The 21,932-nt window shown below is 50.8% G+C and overlaps 1 protein-coding gene across 1 annotated transcript; it reads right to left on the bottom strand.

Annotated features, from left to right (window-relative positions):
- Nucleotides 1-2,245: 2,245 nt before the first annotated feature.
- Nucleotides 2,246-10,011, bottom strand: ARHGEF15 (Rho guanine nucleotide exchange factor 15). The gene is made up of 15 exons (XM_003416915.4): nucleotides 9,005-10,011; nucleotides 8,389-8,721; nucleotides 8,098-8,152; nucleotides 7,016-7,074; nucleotides 6,706-6,917; nucleotides 6,417-6,577; nucleotides 6,086-6,238; nucleotides 5,794-5,923; nucleotides 4,602-4,676; nucleotides 4,392-4,484; nucleotides 4,146-4,306; nucleotides 3,900-4,052; nucleotides 3,676-3,758; nucleotides 3,462-3,566; nucleotides 2,246-2,397 (listed from the first exon to the last, which is right to left on the bottom strand). The coding sequence occupies exons 1-15, from the start codon at nucleotides 9,636-9,638 to the stop codon at nucleotides 2,246-2,248; spliced, it is 2,559 nt and encodes an 852-aa protein (XP_003416963.1). The 5' UTR covers nucleotides 9,639-10,011.
- Nucleotides 10,012-21,932: the final 11,921 nt, after the last annotated feature.

Genomic DNA, 21,932 nt, shown 5'->3' with positions numbered 1-21,932 from the left:
CTCTTGGAGTCCCAGCCATGCCTGGCCCTGCCCAGTCCTCTGCCCCAGCCTAAAGCAGCCTTCCGTCCCAGCAGCTGTAACCTCCCTCCCCTATCTTAGATCCCTCGGGAGCTATGGGTGGGCCAACATACTCAGGCCTTGGGCCTGGTCTCTGAGCCCCAGTTACCAGCAGGACTCTGCTCTTGAAGCATCCCTTTGCATCCAGCCCCATTCCCCTTAGAAAACCACTGGTGACCACTGCCCCTTGAGACATACACTCCCCTGAAGAGCCTCAATATAACTCCACCAACATTTATTGAGGGTTTCCCGTATGCCAACCACTGTGCTGTGAGTCCCCAAAGGCACAGACACACCAAATGCCTGTGTCCTCCCTCTGAGACTCCTAGAGTCCCTGTACTTCCTGTAGTCAGTGCAGAAGTTTCTGTCCTAGGCAGGTTGCCAAGCATGAGCAGAGGGGCCACGTGGATGGCCTAGCCCAGGGATGGCCTTGTCCCAGGCCTGGGCCCACAGTCGCCAACAGTGGTCTGTCTGCTCCACTCTGTCTCTGTCCCTCCCCTCCTTCAGGCATCATGTGGGGGCAGTTTCTCATCTGGAAGCAGATGCCCTGGATAGAGCTGGGCAGCAACACCAGTTCTCTGTTCTCGCCCCACTGCTTAGCCCAGTGTTTCCGTGAGAGCACCAGGAGGAAGGCAAGCAAGCCCAGGGAGTTGACCAGCCGGCCTGTGATCCACAGCTGCCGTTTTCTTCACCCAGCCCTAGGTCCCACAGCAGGTCCGAAGGCTGAGTCAGTGACTGGCCGACTGGTTGGAGTTCAGGTTGGAGGCTCTGTTAGCAGGGGTCCTGGAGGCCAGGCTGTGGGGCAAGAAGGGCTTGCAGACTTCAGGGGGCCTCGGGCTCCAGGTCCTGGCCGTCCTCAGTCCCTTGAGGTCCTCTGCCAGGCTGCCTGGCTGCTCCAATAACATCACCTTCCAAGTGTCATGGAACCTTGGCCTCCAAGAGACCCAGAACTCCAGCTCTGGCCTCAAACCACTCCCAGCACACTTGCCTTTGGAGCTCAGAACAAGTGTCTTTTTTGGAGAGAATAACAGGGAAAATGGGAGTGAGGAAAGAAATGGAACACATTCGTCAGGGGTGGGGAGCAATCACCACACACACACTATCTTCAACAGATTCACCCTCTGCCACATACACACACATGCACGCACACACATTCTCTGAGACACACGCTCTGGAATTTCCTGGAAAGGGGGATGTGGCTTGAGAGGCACCCTGGGAATACACTCTAATACTTCCCTGTCTAAAAGGGCAGGACCCATCATTACTGTAGAACCAAGTAGGGTCATTACTGGTCTCTGGGACCCAGGCCACCATCTTCTTTGGCTGGGTGAGTCCCTGCTCATCCCTGTTAGCTATTTTATCCTAGGACTTTATCTCCAGTGTGTGCTTTTTTAAATTGCATGATTGACCTAGCGTGGTCACTCCTTGGCTATAACCACAGCAGGGATACTCATCAACCAAGGGCTTGGCCGCCTTAGCACCCATTAACTGCTCTGCACTGTCCCTGGGAGTCTTTGGGTGGCCCCGATGGCTAAGCACTAGATTACTAGCCAAAAGGTTGGTGGTTTGAACCCACCCAGAGGCACCTCGGAGGACAGGCTGGTAATCTGCTTCCGAAAGCTGACAGCCATAAAAACCCTGTGGAGCAGTCCTACTGTGCACACGTGGAGTCATCCTGAGTTGGAGTCCCTGGGTGGTGCAAATAGTTAAACTGCCTGGCCGCTAACTGAAAGCTTGGAGGTTCGAGTCCACCCAGAGGCTCCTCGGAAGAAAGGCCTGGTGATCTACTTCCAAAAAATCAGCTGTCGAAAACCCGATGGAGCACAGTTCTCTGGCACACGCGGAGTCCCCGTGGGGCACACGCGGAGTCCCCGTGGGGCACACGCGGAGTCCCCGTGGGTCAGGGTCAACTCAGTGGCGACTGGTCTTCCCCAAGCCTCTGCCTCCGTTGGCAACGCATTCAAGCCGTCCCCGTTCCTCATCGCTGTAGGCTCAGGTGGCCCTGTTGCCACTGGCCGCCCCGCCCCAGGCTTGGTCTCTGCTGGCTGCCACTTGAGGTAGTGTTTTCACTGACAGTGAATCCATGGATGAGTGGCCTTTGTCCTCTCTGGCTGAGGATTTTAGCCAACTCTGTGTCCATGGGCCACACTGCCAGCTGTCCCAACAGGTGCCCCGTTCCCAGCCTGTATTAGGGTGGGGGGGCACTGGAGGGGCCAGAAGAGGACCCAACAGACTCAAGAAGCCTCTGGTGCTGTCGAAGGTGCTTCCTCCGTTCATGTTCTCCTGTGACTTCACACACCAACTGGGGGGGGAAGACCCCAGGGACCCCCTTCAGCCAGCCTGGGGAAAGACAGAGACCCAAGAACGGTGGAGGAGGTCAGGTGAGGAGGAAGAGAGAGGCCCAAGGGGGGGTCTAAGGCTCTGAGGGTCATGGTGGGTATGGGAATTAGCAGAGGAGCCTGGAGCGTTGGGGTCCTACGTGTCAAACCTGGCAATCACTGCTCATCTCACTCAGAGCCCGTGCCCAAGTCCTTAGAACCACTACAAGGACCCGCATGATCTGGTCCCTGTTACCTCTATGATCTCATCTCCTGCTGTTTTCCCCTTTCCTCACTCCCCTCGGCCACACTGGTCTCCTTGCTGTTCCTCGAACTCGCCAGGCCTCCGGGCCTTTGCATGGACTGTTGCTTCTGACTGGGATGCTTTTCCCAGATACCCATGTGGCTAAATCCCTCACCTCCATCAATCCATGGCTCGCATGCTGCCCTCTCAGTGAGGTCCACCTCAGCCTCTCTATTTAAAATCGTAACCTGCCCAACCCTGCACTCCTGACCTCCTTTACTCTGCCCCAGTCTGGCTTTCCCATAGCACTTGTCACCTTCTAATGTACTATATGATTTTGTTATTCATTTTGCTTATTCTTTATTGTCTGCCTCCTCTGCTAGAATCAATGTGTTCAGCTCACAGGGATTGCCTACAACAGTGATCAGCACCTAAACAAAAAAACCAAACCCGTTGCCGTCGAGTCGATTCCAACTCATAGTGACTCTATAAGACAGAGTAGAACTGCCCCATAGAGTTTCCAAGGAATGCCTGGTGGAATCAAACTGCCAACCTTTTGGTTAGCAGCTGTCGCTCTTAAACGCTATGCCACCAGGGTTTCCGATCAGCACCTAAACCAAGAAACCAAACCCACTGCCATCGAGTCAATTCCGACTCACAGTGACCCTGTAGGACAGAGTATAACTGCCCCATAGGGTTTCCAAGGAGCACCTGGCGGATTTGAACTGCCAACTTCTTGGTTAACAGCTGTAGCACTTAACCACTACACCACCAGTGTTTCCGATCAGCACCTAGTAGTGCTTAATAAGTATTTATTGAACGAATAAGTAACAATCTCCCACCTTCAGGGCTCTTATGCAGGTGCTTAGGGGGATCCCTGGACACCAGACTCCGTCCCTCAGTCTTGGATGGTGTAGAAGGCTCTGAACACAGTTCCTGGGAACATTCTGGTTGGGGGTGGATGACACTGCAGTAGACTCAAGGCTCTTCTCAGCTCCTCCCCTATATTCCCCTTAAGACTCAGTTTTCCTTCCCTCCTCCCCCCTGGGGACTCACCACAGTCCTCATAGATGGTGTCTGGGGAGCAGGGAAGGGGGCCTGGGGTAGGAAATGCTCCCAGCCAGCGCTGCATGTCTGACCTGGTGAAGATATGGGAGGGGTCACAGGTGGACCCAGGGGTTAGGCAGGGGTCACAGAGGAGAGACTGGGCAAGAGGTTGGTGAGGTCTGAGGGGTCAGGGGAGGGTCCCAAGGGTGTTTTCTGGCAGAGACACAACTCACAGGGATGAAGCTTGGAGTAGTCGGTGGGTGGGGCGGCCCTGGTGGTTGCTGAGAAGGGAGAGGCGGAATGTAGGGGGTCCAGATGGGTCTGGAACCTGCTGGGCCTGGACCAGGGAGCGATGAGCATAGTCCAGAACCTGCAGCCGCTGTCCACTGCCCAGGACAGAGGAGGTTTAGTGTGAGAGCAGGGGTTCACCTGGCCCCCTCCTCCACCCCACCTGGGTGCCCCCCCTCCCTGGGAGCCACCTCTTGGGCTGAGTGATGAGCAGCAGGTCACTGAAGAGCAGCAGGCAGAGGGGGGTGAAGCGGGGACGCGAAGGGAAGAGCACACCACCCCTCCGGCACCCCAGCTCCGTCAGCTCCCCCTGCAGCTCCAGGCGCCTCGACCAGGAGACCAAGGGCAGGGCCTGCGAGGAAGCAGGAGGTTCTGGAGGGAGTGGCCTCGAAGCACTCTGGGGAAAGGGAAAGTGGGGAGTCTGGGCAGGGACGAACCTTGACTTTATGGAAGCGCAGCCTTTGGGTGAGCCGGATCAGCTCCTCGGTCTGCTTCATGCGCCCCACCTCAGCGCTGCAACGCTCAATGATCTGGGTAAGGGGAGCCAGGTCACCCACCCCAGAGAACAGCCCCTACTCCCTGCCACCCCTTCCATCTCTCCCTATGACCTCACCACCTCTCCCAACCTCAGCATCCTTCCTACCCACCTTGCTGACAGCACTCAGGGCCTTCTGGGCATTCTCCTGGCGGCTGGACCCCTCCTCTGTTTGGTGCAGGATATTCTGGGGACAAGGAGAAAGGGCGACTAGACCCCTTGCTCTGCGGTCCTGGGATTCAGAGGGGCCACAGCTCAGAAGACCTTGGCTGGCTTGGAGAAATGCTCAGTTTAGAGATCATAGGGCTGGTGGAGAAAATTCTTCAACAAGGCTGAGAGACCTCACCACTCACCATCTGCATAACCCTGAGTAAGTCATGTTACCTCTCGAAGCCTCACTTTACCCATCCGTAAAACAGGGATCATACCCACCTCATACCACTGTCGTAAGGATTTTCAGCAACGCAATGTATGTAAAGTACTTAGCATAGTCTGTGGCACATAGTAAATGCTGAAAAGAGGGTAGTGATTATTTTATTTTAATTTTTATTAACCACAACAATTAGTGCAAATAACATAGAGTGGTTAAAAGTGGATTGAAGTCTTGTCCCCATCGAGTATTAGCTGTGTGACCTGGGGCAAGTTATTTAAGCTCTCTGTGCCTCAGTTTCCTCATCTATAAAATGGGGTAAATAATAGTTCCTCCCCTCATAAGGTTTTGGGAAAGGTTAAATGGGTACATAGCACCTAGAACAGTGTCTGGAACAGAGCACTCAACAGACACTTAGCTGTTACAGTTATTATCATTATTATCATGTTGTCAACACTGAGCATGTATAAAGCTGAATAAGCCATTAAGATGATGATAATCTAGTTGGAGACTCTTTACACTAAGATCCCCACTACACTGAGTGACCTGGCTTTGGGGTAGGCAGAGTCTCCAGCTTGCAATAGAAGAGTGTTTCTCAGCCTTTTTTCCATTATCACTCCCTTCAGGAGACTTTTTGCAGTCTCTGGGTGGTGCAACGGCATGCAGTTGCTAAGCAAAGGATTGGAGGTTCAAGTCCACCCAGAGGTGCTTCAGAACAAAGGCCAGGCAATCTAATTCTGAAAAACCAGCCTTTGAAACCCCTGTGGCACACAGTCCTACTCTGACACCCATGGGGTTGCCATGAGTCAGAGTTACTCAAAGACAACTGGTGGTGTTGATGGTGGGAAATGGTGGTGACCAGGCAAAAGGCCCCTGGGTAGAGTTCTCCTGCTGGGCTAGTGGGGCAGAAGACTCCCCAAGCCAGGACGGGCACCTGCAGCAACATGCGGAGCCGGGTGATACGCTGAAAGGGCAGCAACAGGAAGGAGGGCAGCGGGAGTCGCTCACACTTGGGGAGGCTCTGCAGCCGCCGCAGCTCTGCAGAGAAGCGCATGTTCGTGTCCCTGCAGGAAGAAAATCCAGGTGGCTAGCCTCTGCTTCAAACCCCTCCCCAGCCCCTGATCTGGTTCCCCAGCCTCTGATCTGGTTCCCCAGCCTCTCTGACTGAGACCCCAACCCTGCTCCCCAGCTGTCTCCCCACGCCCAGACCTCTGAGGAGTTCTTACATGAGACGGCTGTAGGTCTCCTCCTGATACTGCTGGTTCCGCACGTAATCCACGTACACTGAGAAAGGACCCACGGCATGGGAGTGCACCACGTCACACAGGTCACTGATGTGAGGAGAGGCGCGCACACGGGACAGTAACGTTCCTAGAAACCTGGAGGCGTGAGGGAAACAGGCAATGGAGGGACAGAGAGCCAGGCCTCCTGGGTTCTGGAGGGAAGAGCTGGGAACAGACTGGTTCCTTGGAGGAGTAGGACCAGGATGGGGAGAAAGCCAGGGAAGTGCCGAAGCACCGGAGCCTGGTCTCCTAGAAGGACAGTGGTCCCACTGACCGCTCGCTGACTCCTTGGACTCGCTGCACATTGGAGAAGAGGGTGTGATGATCCCGGGGGGTTAGCGTGTCCCGGAGTGCCTGGCTGAGCACAAAGGTGTCAGTCAGCAGCTGCAGAGAGCGCAGGTAGGAGGCCTCAGACGTCACCACCTCAAACAGGCTCTGAGGAAGGACAGGGTAGTAGGGGAAAGCCCAGATAGCTCATGGCCCAGCTCATGGCCAGCCCAGGATTTCGGCCCCGCTCTTCCCCTACACTGGGTCTGGCTGGTCCCAACCCCAGGTGCACCCACCTCCTGCATGCGCCTCTCCTGGGGGCTGAGGGTCTCCAGGAGGCCGCTGGCCTGAACAGCCGGAAGCTCCTGCCACAGTGTGTTTCGAGGTCCGGGAGGCCGTGCTAAAGTTGGAGCCTCTCCAGGGTTTGTTGGAAAGGGACCCCCATCCTCACCAACCCCCCAGAGCTCCTCTGAGAGCACAGCCGCTCGATAGGTCTGGTACAAGGGTTCTGGAAAGCACAGGAACACATCAGGGAGGTTCAGTGCCCCAAACCCCTGCCCCTCTGCTTGATGGTCACAACAGGGACCCCAAGGTTAGAGGCCTTACCATGCTGCAGGGGCAGCTCCCAGTTCTGCTCCTTCAGCCCCTCCAGCCCCTCCTCTTCCCTGTGGAGAGAAAAAGGGATGGGAGACCCAGAGCCACTGCTGTGCACACCTCCAGGGGGTGCTATGCACATGACAGCATAAGAGAGTGCCCAGCCTGCATGGTTGTATGCACAGCCCTGACAGCTCCCCAGATCAAACCCCATATTTTTTTTGTGTGCCTGCTGCAGGGAGGCCCTGACCTAACTGGGGCCCACCCAGCCTGTTATCTCCACCATTATATACCAGGGACTTCCAAGTCCCTGTCTTTTTAGCAACCACTGTCTAGAATGTCCTGTCTGTGCCTCGATGAAAGTCAACATGATCAAACCCAGATTCTTACACCTCCCACCACCACCTGCGGCTCCCTGTGCCCCCTGTTCTGGTTATCAGCACCATCACACACCTACTCCTCCAAGCCAGTAAATGTTTGTTGACTAAATGAATGGGCCAGGATTAACTCTGACAAAGTCGGGGAATCTAAGACAATCAACAAGTCCAGATAACAGAGAAGAAGTGTTCACGATTGCCAGTGGATCTGTGGGCAATAGTTACCAGGGGGAAGGCAACTAAAACAGAGCCCAGTTCTTTGCTGATATCATATCCCAACAGCTCTGTGGAGTAGGTGGCATTTCATAGGTATTTTCTAGATGAGCAGAGCCCTGGTAGCATAAGCTAAGAGCTCAGCTGCTAACCAAAAGGTCAGCAGTTCGAATCCAACAACTGCTCCTTGGAGATCCTATGGGGCAGTTCTACTCTGTCCTGTAGGGTCGGTCGCTATGAGTCAGAATCGACTGAACAGCAAGGGTTTTTGTATTGTGTTTTGTTTTTTATAGATGAGGACACTGAGACTCAGAAAGGTATATTATAAGGTCGCAGAACTAATAAGGGGCAGAACTGGGAACAGAAACCAGGGTTGCTTGTCTCTAGAGTCCCAGCCCTTCTTCACTCCACCTTGTGAAAGTGGTATTTAACTACATGTGACGGTTAGTCTGCCCTCAGGTAGGAGCATGGGAGTGGGAGGGAGTAATGGTGGCTGTTTGGTACCTGCCCTCCATGGTTGCTGGAGAATCGTTGCGAGGAGCTTCATCAGGACTGTCCCCTGGAGAGAGAACCCAGAGTGAAGAGAGCAAATCTCTAGGATCCCCAGCCCAGGACTCCGAGCTCCGACCACAGCAGAGACTATTACTACAGAAACTACAACTCCCGTCAGCCCCAGAGAAGCCGCTGATGAAAGGATAAAAAGCCCAGGGCCTGTCGGGGGTCGTAGTTCCTGGATTTTTAGACTCCCCCACCTCCATCTACCCCTTCCCTTCACAGCCCAGAGGTGCTGTGTACCTGTTTGGGTTCCATCTTCGGAGGGCAGACCCAGGTCTGGCTGTGGCGAGTCCCCAGGGATGGCGGCATCCTGCCTGACCCAAGCCGGCTTGGGGGGCTTGAGGGGTGGCAGGAGTTTACGCTCAGCAGTGGAGCGGTAGGACGTGAGGACAACTGGGGGGTGGCTGCTGTTTGGAGGGTTGGGGCGGGAACGGGAGGTTCGCAGTGGGGAGACCCGGCTGGGGACCCTGGGGCCATCCTCACAGCCCCGCACAGGCACCCATCGGAGCTCCAGGCCAGGCCGGGCTACATGACAGACACAGGGGCAGCCGGGAGGACAGGCCAGGGGAGCATCTGTGGGACACAAGGATGTCCTAAGGAGAAAGTCCTTGGGGCCTGGCCCCACCTGTCCAAGCCTCTTCCCTGACTGTAACCACCCAGCCAGCCACAGGAGCATCGAGGTCCAGCTCCAGGCATCTATCTTCCCAACTCTGACTCTCTTCAAAACCCTCAGAGATACTGAAACCAGATTTTCTAAACACAAAATCCATTTCAGCCCCTGAAAGTGCCCCCTCTTAAAGTATTGAAAATAAAGATGAACTGGATTGGGACCACCCCAGCGCCGCCTTGCACTTACCCACAGCGCCGTTCTCCTGGGACCCACTCCCAGCAAGGATGCCCTGGGGAGCCTCTCTCTCCCGGTTCACATCCGTTCCACTTTGGGGACCCTTTTCCAGGGCATCGGCAGCCTGAGCCCTGCCTTCAGCCCCCCACTCAAACTTGCCAGCCAGCCTCCGCACAGTGCCAGTGCCGGGGCCCGAGGTGGAGCCATCCGAAGTGGAGCCATCCGGGGCCAGGGCCTGGGCGGCAGGAAGCAGGAGCAGAGGTGTGCAGGGTGACCTGGAGGGCTTGGGTGGGGGGACCGGAGACTGGGGAACAAGCTCTGGGGAGATGGAGCGCTGGGACACAGGACTGGGGGTACTAGAAGATGAGCCTGGGGAGGTTGGGGAGTCGAGGCTGGCTCTAGAAGCTGAGGGGGGCAGAAGAGCACGGGGCTTGAGGGACGTGGCTGGGGGCTCCCAGAAGATGGGGGTGCACATCGGAGTTGGTGCATCATTGGAGGTGGGGGGAGGTTCTTGTGGGGAGGAGCCATTGTGGGGGAGCCCTGGTGTCTGGGCACCCCCCCGGGGGCGAGAAGGAGGGCGGAGGCGGATGATCCGAGGAGGTTTCTGAGTTGGGGGTGTCGCTGCAGGAAGGGACTGGGCGGACATCGTCCTCAGAGCTCTTCAGAAGAATGGGGCACTCTGCTGGAGTCATTCCCTGAGGAGGAGGGCAGGCGAGAGAGAGGCCTTCAGTGTCCCGAAGGTGAGTGGACCTGTGCCCTCACAGCAATCAAGGCGGAAAGACATCGTCTGCAGGAGCGCGCACGAGCCAGGATTCTGGGGTCGAGAGGGAAGGCTGACGCACTTCGCTCCTTCCTTCTCTTTTCCACTTTCTTCTGTCTCCTCCGCCTCCCTCCCCTCCTTCTCCTTCCACCTCCTGAGGGCCCTAGACCCTCCGGGGCAGCCTTTCTCCACCTCCATTTGGCTTCTGTTGCCACAGTCAGGCCAGAGGAGGCGGTGAGGCTGGGGGTGGGGGCACCGAAGTAGAAACCCAGGTTGGTGGGCTGGCTCAGTGAGGGGGTTTCAGCTTGCCAGGATAGCCACTACGTGCTTGCACGTCTGTGCGTGTGGTTTAAGTGTGGACCTGCTGAGTTCATGGTGATTAGTGTGGGGGGTGGGGTGTGCGTGCTGCCTGTGTGTAGTTCCGAGGAGTTGTGTGATGTGGTGAGAGAATGTACATGTACGTGCTTATTGAGTAGGAATGTAGTATGGAGAGTGTGTGTACAGTGTGTGCAGTGTGCCCCACTAAGAAGTATGCAAGTGTGTGCGTGTGTAGGCAGGCGCGTGCGCGTGTGTATGCCTGTGCCTGGGCAGTGAGGGATGCATCACTATTTCCCTGCTCCAGCCGGCCCTCCACCCCCCGTTTCCCAGTTCCTCTCTCTGGACTCTCCCTTTCCGGATTATTTTTAGTCTCCTTTTCCTGCTATGAAGATTCCTGGAGCCTCTGACCCCAGGAGACCAGGAGGCCCTGGGCATGGTCTTTTATCCTCCCATCCAGACACAGGGAAAGGCCTCAGTGGAGGCCTGCGTCCTGCTAAGATGCCTGGGGAGTGGCCTGGAGACCAGACTGAAGGCCCAGGCCAGGGGAGGGCAGGACGCTGGGACCTGGGTTTTTCTTTCTCCCTCAGGGAAGGAGGGTGCAGTCCCAGAAGGCTATAGGGTCAGGAGTTGTGGGGAGATACCCAAACTCCCTTCAGGAGTCAGCAGGAGAGTCTGACCCCTCCAGGCCCAAGCTGAGGTTCTTGAAAAATTAAATGGGCTGCGGGCTGCAGATCGTGAAGTCTTGCAGCTCAATGGCTCTCTGTCTCTATTAGGAAGCCCCTTAGCGAGGTGGCCCAGGCAGCACCTCACCAGCTGGCCAGCTCCTCCCCGGCCCTGGCCCCATTCAGGGAGCCCGCCCTCCTCTCAGGTACCAGCCTTTGCTTCCTTCCCCACCCCTTACTCCGGCCTCTCGCAGGGACCCAGGTATTCCGGCCCCAAGCACTCACCCTTGAGTCCCCTCCACTCTCAGTCACCTCCCAGGGCTGAGTGAGTAGGGGCAGGAAACAGGAATCAGATCCTGCTCCCAACCGGACACCCCCCCTCCACAACCGCACCACATTCCACATGCGCACACTCGGGCTCTGGAAGATGTGAGGGACCCAGTATCCCGGGTCTCAGAGGAAAGGGGTCTGGCAAAAGGCGGAAACTCAGGCTTGGAAAACAGTGGGCTGCTCTGGATGTACTTGCTCTGTCCGCATGGCTGTGTGTCCAGGCACTGCTTCTGTCCCTCTGGACAGTGGGCTCGGCCTGCAGGGGCTGGGGGTGCATGGGGGGTGAAGGTGAGGATGGCATGGCCATAGCACAGAGACTGGGGTGGCAGGAGGAGGCACCTATCTCAGCTGAGGGACGGTGTTGTCTTCCTCTAAGGCCATCTCTCCCCTGACTCACGCTACAGCGTGTCTCTTTATTTTCCAACCTGTGGCCCTGGGTGTGGGCCATCCCACTATTTCACACGCAACTGGCTTGGCATTAACACCCCAAGAATTTACCTTTATCTTTTTCGAAGCACCTTCTATTTTCAGCCTGTCCTGCCTGCCCCTTGGAGCTAGGAGTGCAGTGGGCTGCCTGTTGAGGTCTCTGAGTACCTGTTCCTCCGTGTTTCTGGGACGGGAACTGAGGGCCCAGATTGAGATCTCCACAGAGGAAGCTAGTTCCTCAGCCCCACCCGGCCATTGTGTCAAGCTATGTGAGAGATAGGGTGTGTGTGTGTGTGTGTGTGTGTGTGTGTGTGTGTAGGAGGGAAAGAAGGTGGGGCAGGCAAGGGGTGAGGACAGAGAACTGAGATCTCCTCCAGTTGGGTATGACATTTGCTGGGATCCTCACCCACGTTCACCATACGCTGTCCCTATTTCTCTGGGCCCCAGTCCCTGGCTCTCCCAGGCCAGCTGGGTGGCATTGGTGATCAGGGGGCCAGATTAAGGCATGTGAAGGCCCTAAACACTGATAATTTGTGGCACCCCTTCCTCTGTTTACTCACTCATTCAAATGGGATATGTGAGTTAGATACATACATGTATATGTGTGTCTTAGCCATCCATGATGTACCTTCTTTTTAAATGTGACTATAATATCAGGGATTGAAGGCCAAAGTGGCATATGAAATGAAGTGGTTTATAAAATTTTTAGTGGATGTGGGGTACTAAGTTTTTTGACTATATATCACATTTTCTACAAAAAGAATATTCCACGTATTCTACAGCAAGGAAGATGAGTCAGTGCACCTAGTTGTTTCAGCCATCTATCAGATCAAAATTCTGTTGATCTCTCACAACAAAAAGTTGACTTTCACCAATTTCGCTTTAAACGGTGTAATGCTTGTTTGTTGATTATAGCGCCGCTGTGCATTCTTACGTGGTCGACAAGAGAGCTGAATGTAAGGTTATACCCGGTCAGTCCAAAATGAAAAGGAAAATATAATTGTTATTGTATACAAAGCTTATAAAATGTACATTTTATTTGTTTGTGGAATTGTTTAACTCCCATTGTCTTAGTCATCTAGTGCTGCCATAACAGAAATACCACAAGTGGATGGCTTTAACAAAGAGAAATTTATTTTCTCACAGTCTAGTAGGTTACAAGTCCAAAGTCAGGGCGTTGGCTCCAGGGGAAGCCTTTCTCTCTCTGTGGGCTGTGGAGGAAGGTCCTTTTTTAACTGTGTAGCATTCATGTACAAAGTTATGTTCTAAGTTTTGTAAACAATCATATTTATAACTTTAACTTTAAAATACGTCTGGCATACACACAGATGTAATTTGGCATACCTTTAATATAATAGTAACACAGGTAATGATGTGATACCAACAGCAAACGTTGAGGAGCTTCTCATGCTCAGGGACCCCTGGTCCAAAGGACACGCTCTGCATCTGGTGCTGCTTTCTTGGTGGTATGAGGACCCCAACTCTCTGCTTGCTTCCTTTTCCTTTTATCTCTTGAGAGGTAAAATGTGGTGCAGGCCACACCCCAGGGAAACTCCCTTTACTGTGGATCAGAGAGGTGACCTGAGTAAGGGCGGTGTTACAATCCCACCCTAATCCTCTCAACATAAAATTACAATCACAGAATGGAGGACAACCACACGATACTGGGAATCATGGCCTAACCAACTTGATACACACATTTCTTGGGGGGACACAATTCAATCCATGGCATCTATGTTTGGAGATCTGTACATAATCACTGCAACAATAGCACCACTTCTCGACAAGCAAGTTTGTTTTGCAAGTCATAACGATAGCAGTCAATTTCTTAAAAGAAAGTCAGTCTGAAGGGAAATGGAAAATAGAATACATTTATTTAGTTTTTATTATCTATTTATTCATTTATTATTATTATTTTTTTTAATTTAATTTGTTTCCTCAAGAAATTGTTCAGTTTCCTTTAATGGAGATACATAAATATTCTGATAAAATATAAATGTAATGTTTTGATAAATGCCTTTTGTTGTTTTCTTGGAAGACAAATGTAGAAACACTCATTGTTGCAAAACAGAAACATATAATATATAGATGGTGAATTTGGCACCCTCTTTTTTTATGTGCCTAAATTTTTTTCTTTTATTCCTTTTTAGCATATATAAAGCAGTACCAAGCACTATGTCCCACACGACAGATAATAAAAAAGGAAACTCACTTGATCCGTAAACTAAAACTTTTGCGTTAGGTAAATATTAATATTTCCAGTATTTTTGGACGTTTGCTGTTAGTATCACATTATAACCTGTGTTACTATTATATTAAAGGTGTGCCATATTACATCTGCGTGTATGCCAAACATATTTTAAAGTTAAAGTTATAAATATGATTGTTTACAAAACTTAGAACATAACTTTGTACATGAATGCCACACAGTTAGAAAGTAACTTGATTGAATTGATTGCAATGGCTGGCTTTTGCTTGTCATCTGGGGGCTGGAGTTCCCATCGGTTGTTTACCAGGACGTGCGCAAGAGCGTACCCTTGTGTTCGTATCATGGCAAAGAGCACTGCTGGCCCTCCTGGCTGGAGTTGCTGGATCAGCAGACGTGAATGTGTGAAACTGTTCTCTCAGAATGGATCAGAGACTGGAGTCTATTAATATAATCAATCCATCCTTGCTCAGCAACCACTCCTGTTGGATCCAGTTGCATATTGGGTGAATGTAGCAAGTTCGACTCAACAGCCCAACCCCACCTCTTGTTTATTAGAAAGAAATAGCATACTCCCAAGAGACCTGCTGAGATAAGGACTTTCAATTACATGGGAGGGGACCATAGGAGACAGATGTCAAGGAAGGTGTTGAGTGGTAGGGACCTCATGGCTTAAAAGACCTTGCGTGTGGGTGCCCTTGTGACCCTGCATGCAGTTCATTTCCAGCCAGCACATTCACACGCACTGGAGCTGGTATCAGTTTCACTCAGTGCCCAGCCAGTTCCCTTCCACTGTGGGGCTCCCTTTTCCTTGTGTCCTGTCTGCATGGTATCTATGCGTCTTTGCTTTGGACAACTGGTGCCCCTGTTTTGTTGAAGCCCTAAGCACAGCTTAACTTCCTTATCAGGTAATCCGCCCCCTGTTGGTGATGACTGGCTAGGAGGTGGGGTGGGCAGGGGTCCCTCTTACCTAATTTGCCCTAAGGTTGAGAAGCTGAGTTCCCAAGGCCAGAAGTGTCATTAAAACAATTGAGAGGGTGGAATGAGCCACACCCCAGCATGGGAAGCAGGGCGGTGGGAGGAAGATCTCAGAGCAGTTGTGAACTCTGGGGACCTCTGCCTACACCCAGGTACCTGCCTTTGCCAGACTTACACACACACACACACACCCCACACACACACACACTCCTCCCCCCACACACACACACCCCACCCCCACCCCCCACACACAAACCCCTCCAAGCAAGATACTGGGAAGAAATTCCAGAAAGCTGGGGAAAAAATATGTTGTCGATTTTTTTTTTTTTTTAATCTGAGAGTAACAGCCCAAGTCTTTATGGTGACGAACAAGGCCCCACCAATCTACCCTCTCCCCTTACCTCTCCTCTCAGGCACAGTCCTGCCTCAGGACTTTTGCACTGGCTGTTTCCTTCGCCTGGAAACCTCCTTCCCCAGACATCCCACTGGATGATTCCCTCACCTCCTTCAAGTCTTTGCTCAAATGTCACCTCCTTAGTGAGGTCTACCCTACCAGTGTTTAAAATTACAGCCCCCTCTACCTCACCCCGCATGCCGGGGCTACCTTTGTTCTCACAGCAGTGACAGCTTCTAACATACCATGGAGTTTACTTACGTATTGTGTTTAGTTACTTAGCTTTCCACGTTAGAAAGTACACATCCTGAGGCAAGATCTTTGTTTGACTCACTGAGGTACTGCAATTCTGACACAGGGTCAGGCACATAATATACCAGCTGCCATCGAGTTAACTTGACTCATGGTGAGCCCAGGTGTTGCAGAGCAGGACTGCACTCCGTAGGGTGTTCACGGTTGTGACCTGTGGGAAGCAGACCACCAGACCTTTCTTGCACGGAGCTTCTGGATTGGTTTAAACGTCAAACCTTCAGTTGTGTGTACAGGCAATGCTTCTGTCTCTGCGGGCGGATGGGGTGGAGGTGATGATGGGTGGCAACAGCTCAGGGGCTGAGGTTAAGCTAAGTGCTTAACTGTTTTTGCTACCCAGGGGGCAACCAGGAGCTTAATAAAGGCACTAATAATTGTTTGATTCATTAAACTAAATTGAATCCTTCCCACAGCCCACAACTCCTCCCCTTACTCTCCTTCCCTACAGACCATTTCTATAATGCTGTTGATTCCACCAGATTCCCATTATACACACACCATACACATCACACACACCACACACACACCACACATCACAGACACCACACACACACCCCCCCCACACCACACAAACCACACAGACACACAAAAGCCAACCATCTAACCTCCCAGCCCTCAGAAACCCTATCAAGAAAGCTACATGCACATGTAGCCAAAGGAATCCTGTTTTGTTTTTGCTGAAATGGGAATATTTTTTATAGGTTTTGCTACTTAGAAAAATAACATCAAAAAAAGATAACACTAACCAAAAAGCCTGGTTATTAGCTGCGAGCATGGGTGGTATTTGGTACCACAGTAACCACTCCAGGTCTGAGTGGGGATATAGGGTCGAAGGAGTCAGGAGGAGAAGAAGCATTAGATGGTTTGGGCAGACTCATGGACCTTGACCTCCCTGTCTGGTCTGAGCGTATCTCCTCTTCCTCTCTCTCTCCCCAACAGACAGAGCAACATGAATTCTTTTCATCTCTCTGTCTGTTGGGAAGGGATTTCCCCAACACTCAAAGGCAGAAGAGCATGTTGTGGGTAACTCAAGTTTCCTGGAGCTACACTGAGAATGTTCTGACATAGAGGTTCCTGTCAAAGAGGTCCCACTGGGCTCACTCCTCAAAGCAACTGTAAACATGAAAACGATGACTTTTCAGGTCTATAAAAACCGCCATCTTTGTACTTATGTCCTATCTCATTCCAAAAAGAAACCGAGCTCCGAATATCACAAAATCATCCAATATACACCGGGTTATTTATTGTGCAAATATTTTTACAAAGATACTGAAAATTTTTAATGTAATAATCCATTCTTCCCCCACCTCCACAAAGCAAAAGTTTTCTGTTTTTCCACATTCCATTCCATCATAGTTTCAATTCTGTAGACTGCCTTCTTCTCTTAACCCTTTTCCGTGTTGCTACATAGAATTTTCCTAGAATATAATATTGTATCAATCATATTTTGCCACAGTGGTAACAACAGTTGGGCACTCCTGGAAACTCTTCATCTCCCACCCTGCTCCATGTGGTTCCAGTGGGGCAGCCAATCACAGCTCGCTTAGGTCTGGCCAATCACAGGACCTCATTCCTCTGGCCATAGAGACTGGCCCAGGAAAAGACAAGCCACTGCAGCCAGAACAGCCTGGGCCTCTAGGAAAGAAAATCCTTCTCTTTCCTCTAAGCTTGCAAGGTAGTAACAATTAAGTCTGGAGCTGTCTGTGCTTTGGGTTCCCTTCCCCCAAAAATGGAAGAAACCAGTTAATGGTGGGAGGAAATGAGCCCCATACTTGAGGGAAGCAGAGCCAAGATATGGGGAAAGGGAGGCTGTCACCACCTCGTGAGCCCCCTGGACTCCCAGTTACCTGAGCCACTATACTCCCTTTTGTGCTAAAGCTTGTGAGCTGGGTTTTTGTCACTTACTGCTGAAACAATCTTGGCCATTACAATCCATTCCCTAGTGCAGGACGTTTGGGTTGCTTCCAGTATTTACCATTATAGATAATGCCACAATGAACATCTTTGTGCAAAAAACAAAAACAAAAAAAAAAACCTTCAATTGGAAATATTCCTAATGAAGTAATCCCAGGAGCTTCAATGTGATTGGTTTTGATTTTACTTGGAGATTCTCTTCAGGAAGGATGGAGGAGTCCTCAGTGTCTACCTATCTCTTTGCCTCCATATCAGACAACTACAGCCCTCCCTTAACCTCCTTTACGTCACTCACCTGGTAGCTGGGAAAGGTTTCATGGAAGAGGGGCACTTCGGTGGTGCCTTGAAGGGTTGATAGGGTTTGGCCAGGCCAAGAGGCAAAGGGGTGGGTGACTATTTTGGGAGAACAGGGAAGCACTGGCACAGTGAAGACAGAGAGTAAGCACGTTCAGAGAGCTGGGAAAGGGAAGCTTGGCAGAAACAGAGGAGACGGAGATGGGGCTGGAGGAAGGAGAAGAATCCACATTGGCAGCCAGGCAGAGGCGAACAGGCACTGGGGAGCCACTGAAGGTTTCTGAGCAGGGGTGAGAGGGAGTGGACAGCTATAGTTGTGTTTGTTTGCTATGAAACATTTTTAATACAAGCAAAGTCAGAATGTCTGCTATTATTGCTCCACATGACTTTTATATAATACAATGGCAAAAATACAATACATACAATGGAATATTACTCAGCCATGAGGAGAAATGAAGTCCTAACACAGCTATGGTTTTAACCAGTCCCACATCCATTCCCCCTCTTTTGGTACCAGCACCCAGTTTTCCCTTGGGGAACTGCCTTTCCGTCATTCTCAGCTGACGTGCCCATTCTGCGGGAATGCATGACCCAGAACAGCCAGTCAACACACTCTCTCTCCCCCACGTGCAGAGATCGGTTCAGGGGTGAGCATGTGACACAAGCAGGGTCAAGGCATAATCCATATGGGACTTCTGCTCGAGTTCCTGGGAAAGAGACTCTATTCTCTCGGGTAGATCGTTTTCAAAGATGCTTGTCACAGCCTCTCCCATCTCAAGTGCCCCTTTGCAATGCTGCTGCCTCTCCTCTCATCAAGAAGCAGAATCTATTTCCCCTCGTATTGAATCCGGGCAGGCCCTGTGACTTGCTGTGATCAATAGAATATGCAGGACGTGATACTGTACCAGTTTGGGGCCTAGGCCCTAAAGAAGCTGGCAGTTTCCACTTTGTTCTCTCAGAAGCCAGCCACCACGTAAAGAAGCGTGGGTTAGACTAACGACTGATGAGACACCATGTGTAGGGCAAGGCCACATGGAGGAGAACCAAGACGCCCCAACCATCAGCTAGCACCAAGGTCTTAGACATGTGAACAAAGCCATCTTGGATCCTCCAGCCCCAGTCAAATATCCCATCTGACCTCACGAGGAGTGTCCCCCACAGGCCCAAATTCCTGATCCACAAACTGAGCAATAAAATGGTTCTTGTTTTAAGCCACTATGCTTTGAGATGACTCGTTATGCAGCAAGAGATAACCAAAACCTTCTTTTCTCACTGGGGATGCTAAGCTAGTGGGACATAGGCCTGGAGCTGCTGGTGGCCATCTCTGAGGTGACCTGAGAATAAAACCAACACAGCAGAGGGGTGGAGAAATTGGAGTCCTTGGTTCCTGCTGCCTGAAGTTATATCAATGTTTGGGTTTTTCAGTTACGTGAGCCAATCTGAGCTAATCTGAATTGGGTTTTTGTCACAACAAAAAAAAAAAGAAAGAAAGAAAAAATTCTCTTCCGAGGGGAGCTCATAGCAATAGACATGTTGAGTCTGACTGGTCTCTAGTGGGGCCAGAACTGTGAAGCCCAATAGAACCCTGCATAGAGTAAGGAACACCTGGGCCCCCTTTTCTGTTTGGAAAGCTGGTAGGGGTAAGTAGCTTGCCTGTGGTATGGAAAAATCAGGAAGGCAGTGATATGCAAGGGCTGTCTTGCCCTGGAGATCCATGCAGTTTCTAATCTAAGGGCGAGAGACTCAGAGGGCTCTGTTGAACTGCCACCAGGTGGAGACTGAACGCTTCAGGTGCGAGGCCTGGCCGCCAAAACGAATCCATCAGTTTCTAAACCACACTAGACAGATGTGGAACGGACGCGCGGCTCACTGCCCTCCAAACCTCTGCACCCCCCGCCCTCCACTCTCAGTGGTATCGCCCCTTCTCTCAGATACACGCAGCCCTTTGTATTCTCCCTCTACTCTTCTCAAATCTGAGGACGTTCACATCCAGGAAAAAAATGGTACCAGCTTACAGTAACCAAGACAGTATGGTATTAGTGAAAGAATAGACACATAAGTCAGTGGAAAAGAATACAGAGCCCAGAAATAGATTCACGAATTTATTCAATGGATCTTTGACAAAGGAGCACAGGCATTCAGTGAAGAAAGGACAGTCTTTTCAACAAATGGTGCTGAAACGGTTGGAAAACCATACACACACACACACACACACAGACTCTAGACATAGACCTCACATCATTTGCAGAAATTAATCCAAAATGAATCATAGACCTAATTGTAAAAGGTAAGACTAGAAAACTTCTAGGAGAAAATCCAGGTGATCTTGGGTGTGGTGATAAGTTTTTAGATACAACACCAAAAGCACAACCCATGAAAGAAAAAAATTGATAAGTGGGTTTTATTATAATTAAAAACTTCTGCTCTACAAAAGACACTGTTAAGAGAACGAAAATACAAGCCACAGACTGGGAGAAAATATTTGCAAAATGCATATCTAATGAAGCACTTGCACCTAAAATATACAAAGAACCCTTAAAACTCAACAATATGAAAACATACAACCCAATTACAAAATGGGCAAGAGATATCACTAAAAATGATATACAAATGGGCATATGAGACACCACTATATCCTATTTAAAAAAATATATCCTATTAGAATGCGTAAAATCTAAAACACTGACAACACTAAATGCTGGCAATGATATGGAGCTGTTGGGAATGCAAAATGGTAAGCCACTTTGGAAGGCAGTTTGGCAGTTTCTTGCAAAGCTAAACACGGGTTTACTACACAATCTAGCAGTCATACTCTTTGGTATTAACCCTACTGATGTGAAAACTTATGTCCACACAAAAACTTGCATGCAAATATTTACAGCAGATTAATCATGAGTGCCCCCGGCCCAAACTGGAAAAAAAAAAAAAGCAACCAAAATGTCCTTCAACAGGTGAATGGATAAACAAACTGTGGTACATCCATACAATGGAATATTATTCAGTGATAAAAAGAAATGAGCCATCAAGCCATAAAAAGATATGGATAAACCCTAAATGTACATTGTTAAGTCAAAGAAGCCAGTATGAAAATACTACTTACTGTATGATTCCAATTATATGACATTCTAGAAAGACAAAACTATACCTGCTGCCGTCGAGTCGATTCTGACTCATAGTAACCCTATAACTATGGAGTAAAAAATTAATGGTTGTCAGACGGGGTTGAATAGATGTCAAAACGGTGTGGTGGCAGTGTCAGATCTCTTCTCTCCAAACTTTTCACCAATTCTGACACCAGCCCTCCCTCCCACGGCACTCTCTACTTCTCTGCTGTGTCCAATAATTTGTTGCAATGGCCACACAGAACTCACAGACAGTGCTCACAGTTATGGGGTTTATTAGGGAAATAACAGGTTACTCTGGCCCTGGTGGTATGGTGGTTTAGAATTCAGCTGTTAACCAAAAGGTCAGCTGTTCAAATCCACCAGTCGCTCCTTGGAAACCCTATGGGGCAATTCTGCTCTATAGAGTCACTGAGTAAGAATCCACTCAATGGCTTTGGTTTTTTTATTTTTCTGTTTGTTTGTTTGTTTAACAGAGTACAATTCAGGATCAGGAATGATTCAGGATACAGTTCTTCGATCAGGACAGCCTCTTCTCAATCATGCTCGCAAGCAGCCTCTTCCTGGCCCTTGGCCTCTCGGCCCTTTTGGGCCTCTTAAGCTGGCCCAACCTCTGCCCTGTTTGGGCAAGTGTTACCAAGTTCTTTAGCTTCACTGACAAGTGCCCAGAGGCACCACACTCCACCAGTAAGCCTCGGCCCAAAGGTACTCAGCTCTCTTGCTCCATGGGTCCTGAGAGCTTAGCTCTGCCAAGTGCCTAGAGGCACCCTGCTCCACCAGCAACCCTTTCTGTGGACTGGGAAGCCCGCTGTGCTGTCCCCTGCTGGTCACCTGGTACTGCTGCCACCATTTCTCTGCCGCTACTTCTTGCCATCTCTTGCTGTCTCCGGTGTTACAGTTCTCTCTCTCTCTCTCTCTCTCCCTCCCTGTCTCCTGGGTCTAGGAAGTTCTCAGCACAGGGATCCCAGGTCCAAAGGATGCACTCTACTCCTAGCTCTTCTTTCTTGATGGTAGTGAAGTTCCCCTCCTTCCGCCTCTAGGATGGTTCATTTTAAGACTAGCGGGATGGCAAAACTGACCAATCCCCTTGCTGGGGTCCCATGCATCTTATTTGCATTATTAGCAAGATGTCTGATCCCCTTGGTGGGCCACAATTACCTTGTTTGCACAGTCCCACACAATCATTTGGTGGAAGTTATAAGACCATGGAGAGAAACGCCATATAAA

Source organism: Loxodonta africana, chromosome 18, assembly GCF_030014295.1.
Source record: "Loxodonta africana isolate mLoxAfr1 chromosome 18, mLoxAfr1.hap2, whole genome shotgun sequence".
In the NCBI taxonomy this organism is placed as follows: Eukaryota; Metazoa; Chordata; class Mammalia; order Proboscidea; family Elephantidae; genus Loxodonta; species Loxodonta africana.
Note: the sequence above shows the minus strand (reverse complement) of the source record. Positions and strands in the feature narration are given on the sequence as shown.

Coding starts and splice junctions, on each gene's coding strand:
- ARHGEF15 (XM_003416915.4), bottom strand. CDS start 9,638: ATGTCCGCCCAGTCCCTTCCTGCAGCGACACCCCCAACTCAGAAACCT. Junction 6,578..6,705: donor AGGAGAGGCGCATGCAGGAG/GTGGGTGCACCT, acceptor GTCCTTCCTCAG/AGCCTGTTTGAGGTGGTGAC. Junction 3,759..3,899: donor CTACTCCAAGCTTCATCCCT/GTGAGTTGTGTC, acceptor TATCTTCACCAG/GTCAGACATGCAGCGCTGGC.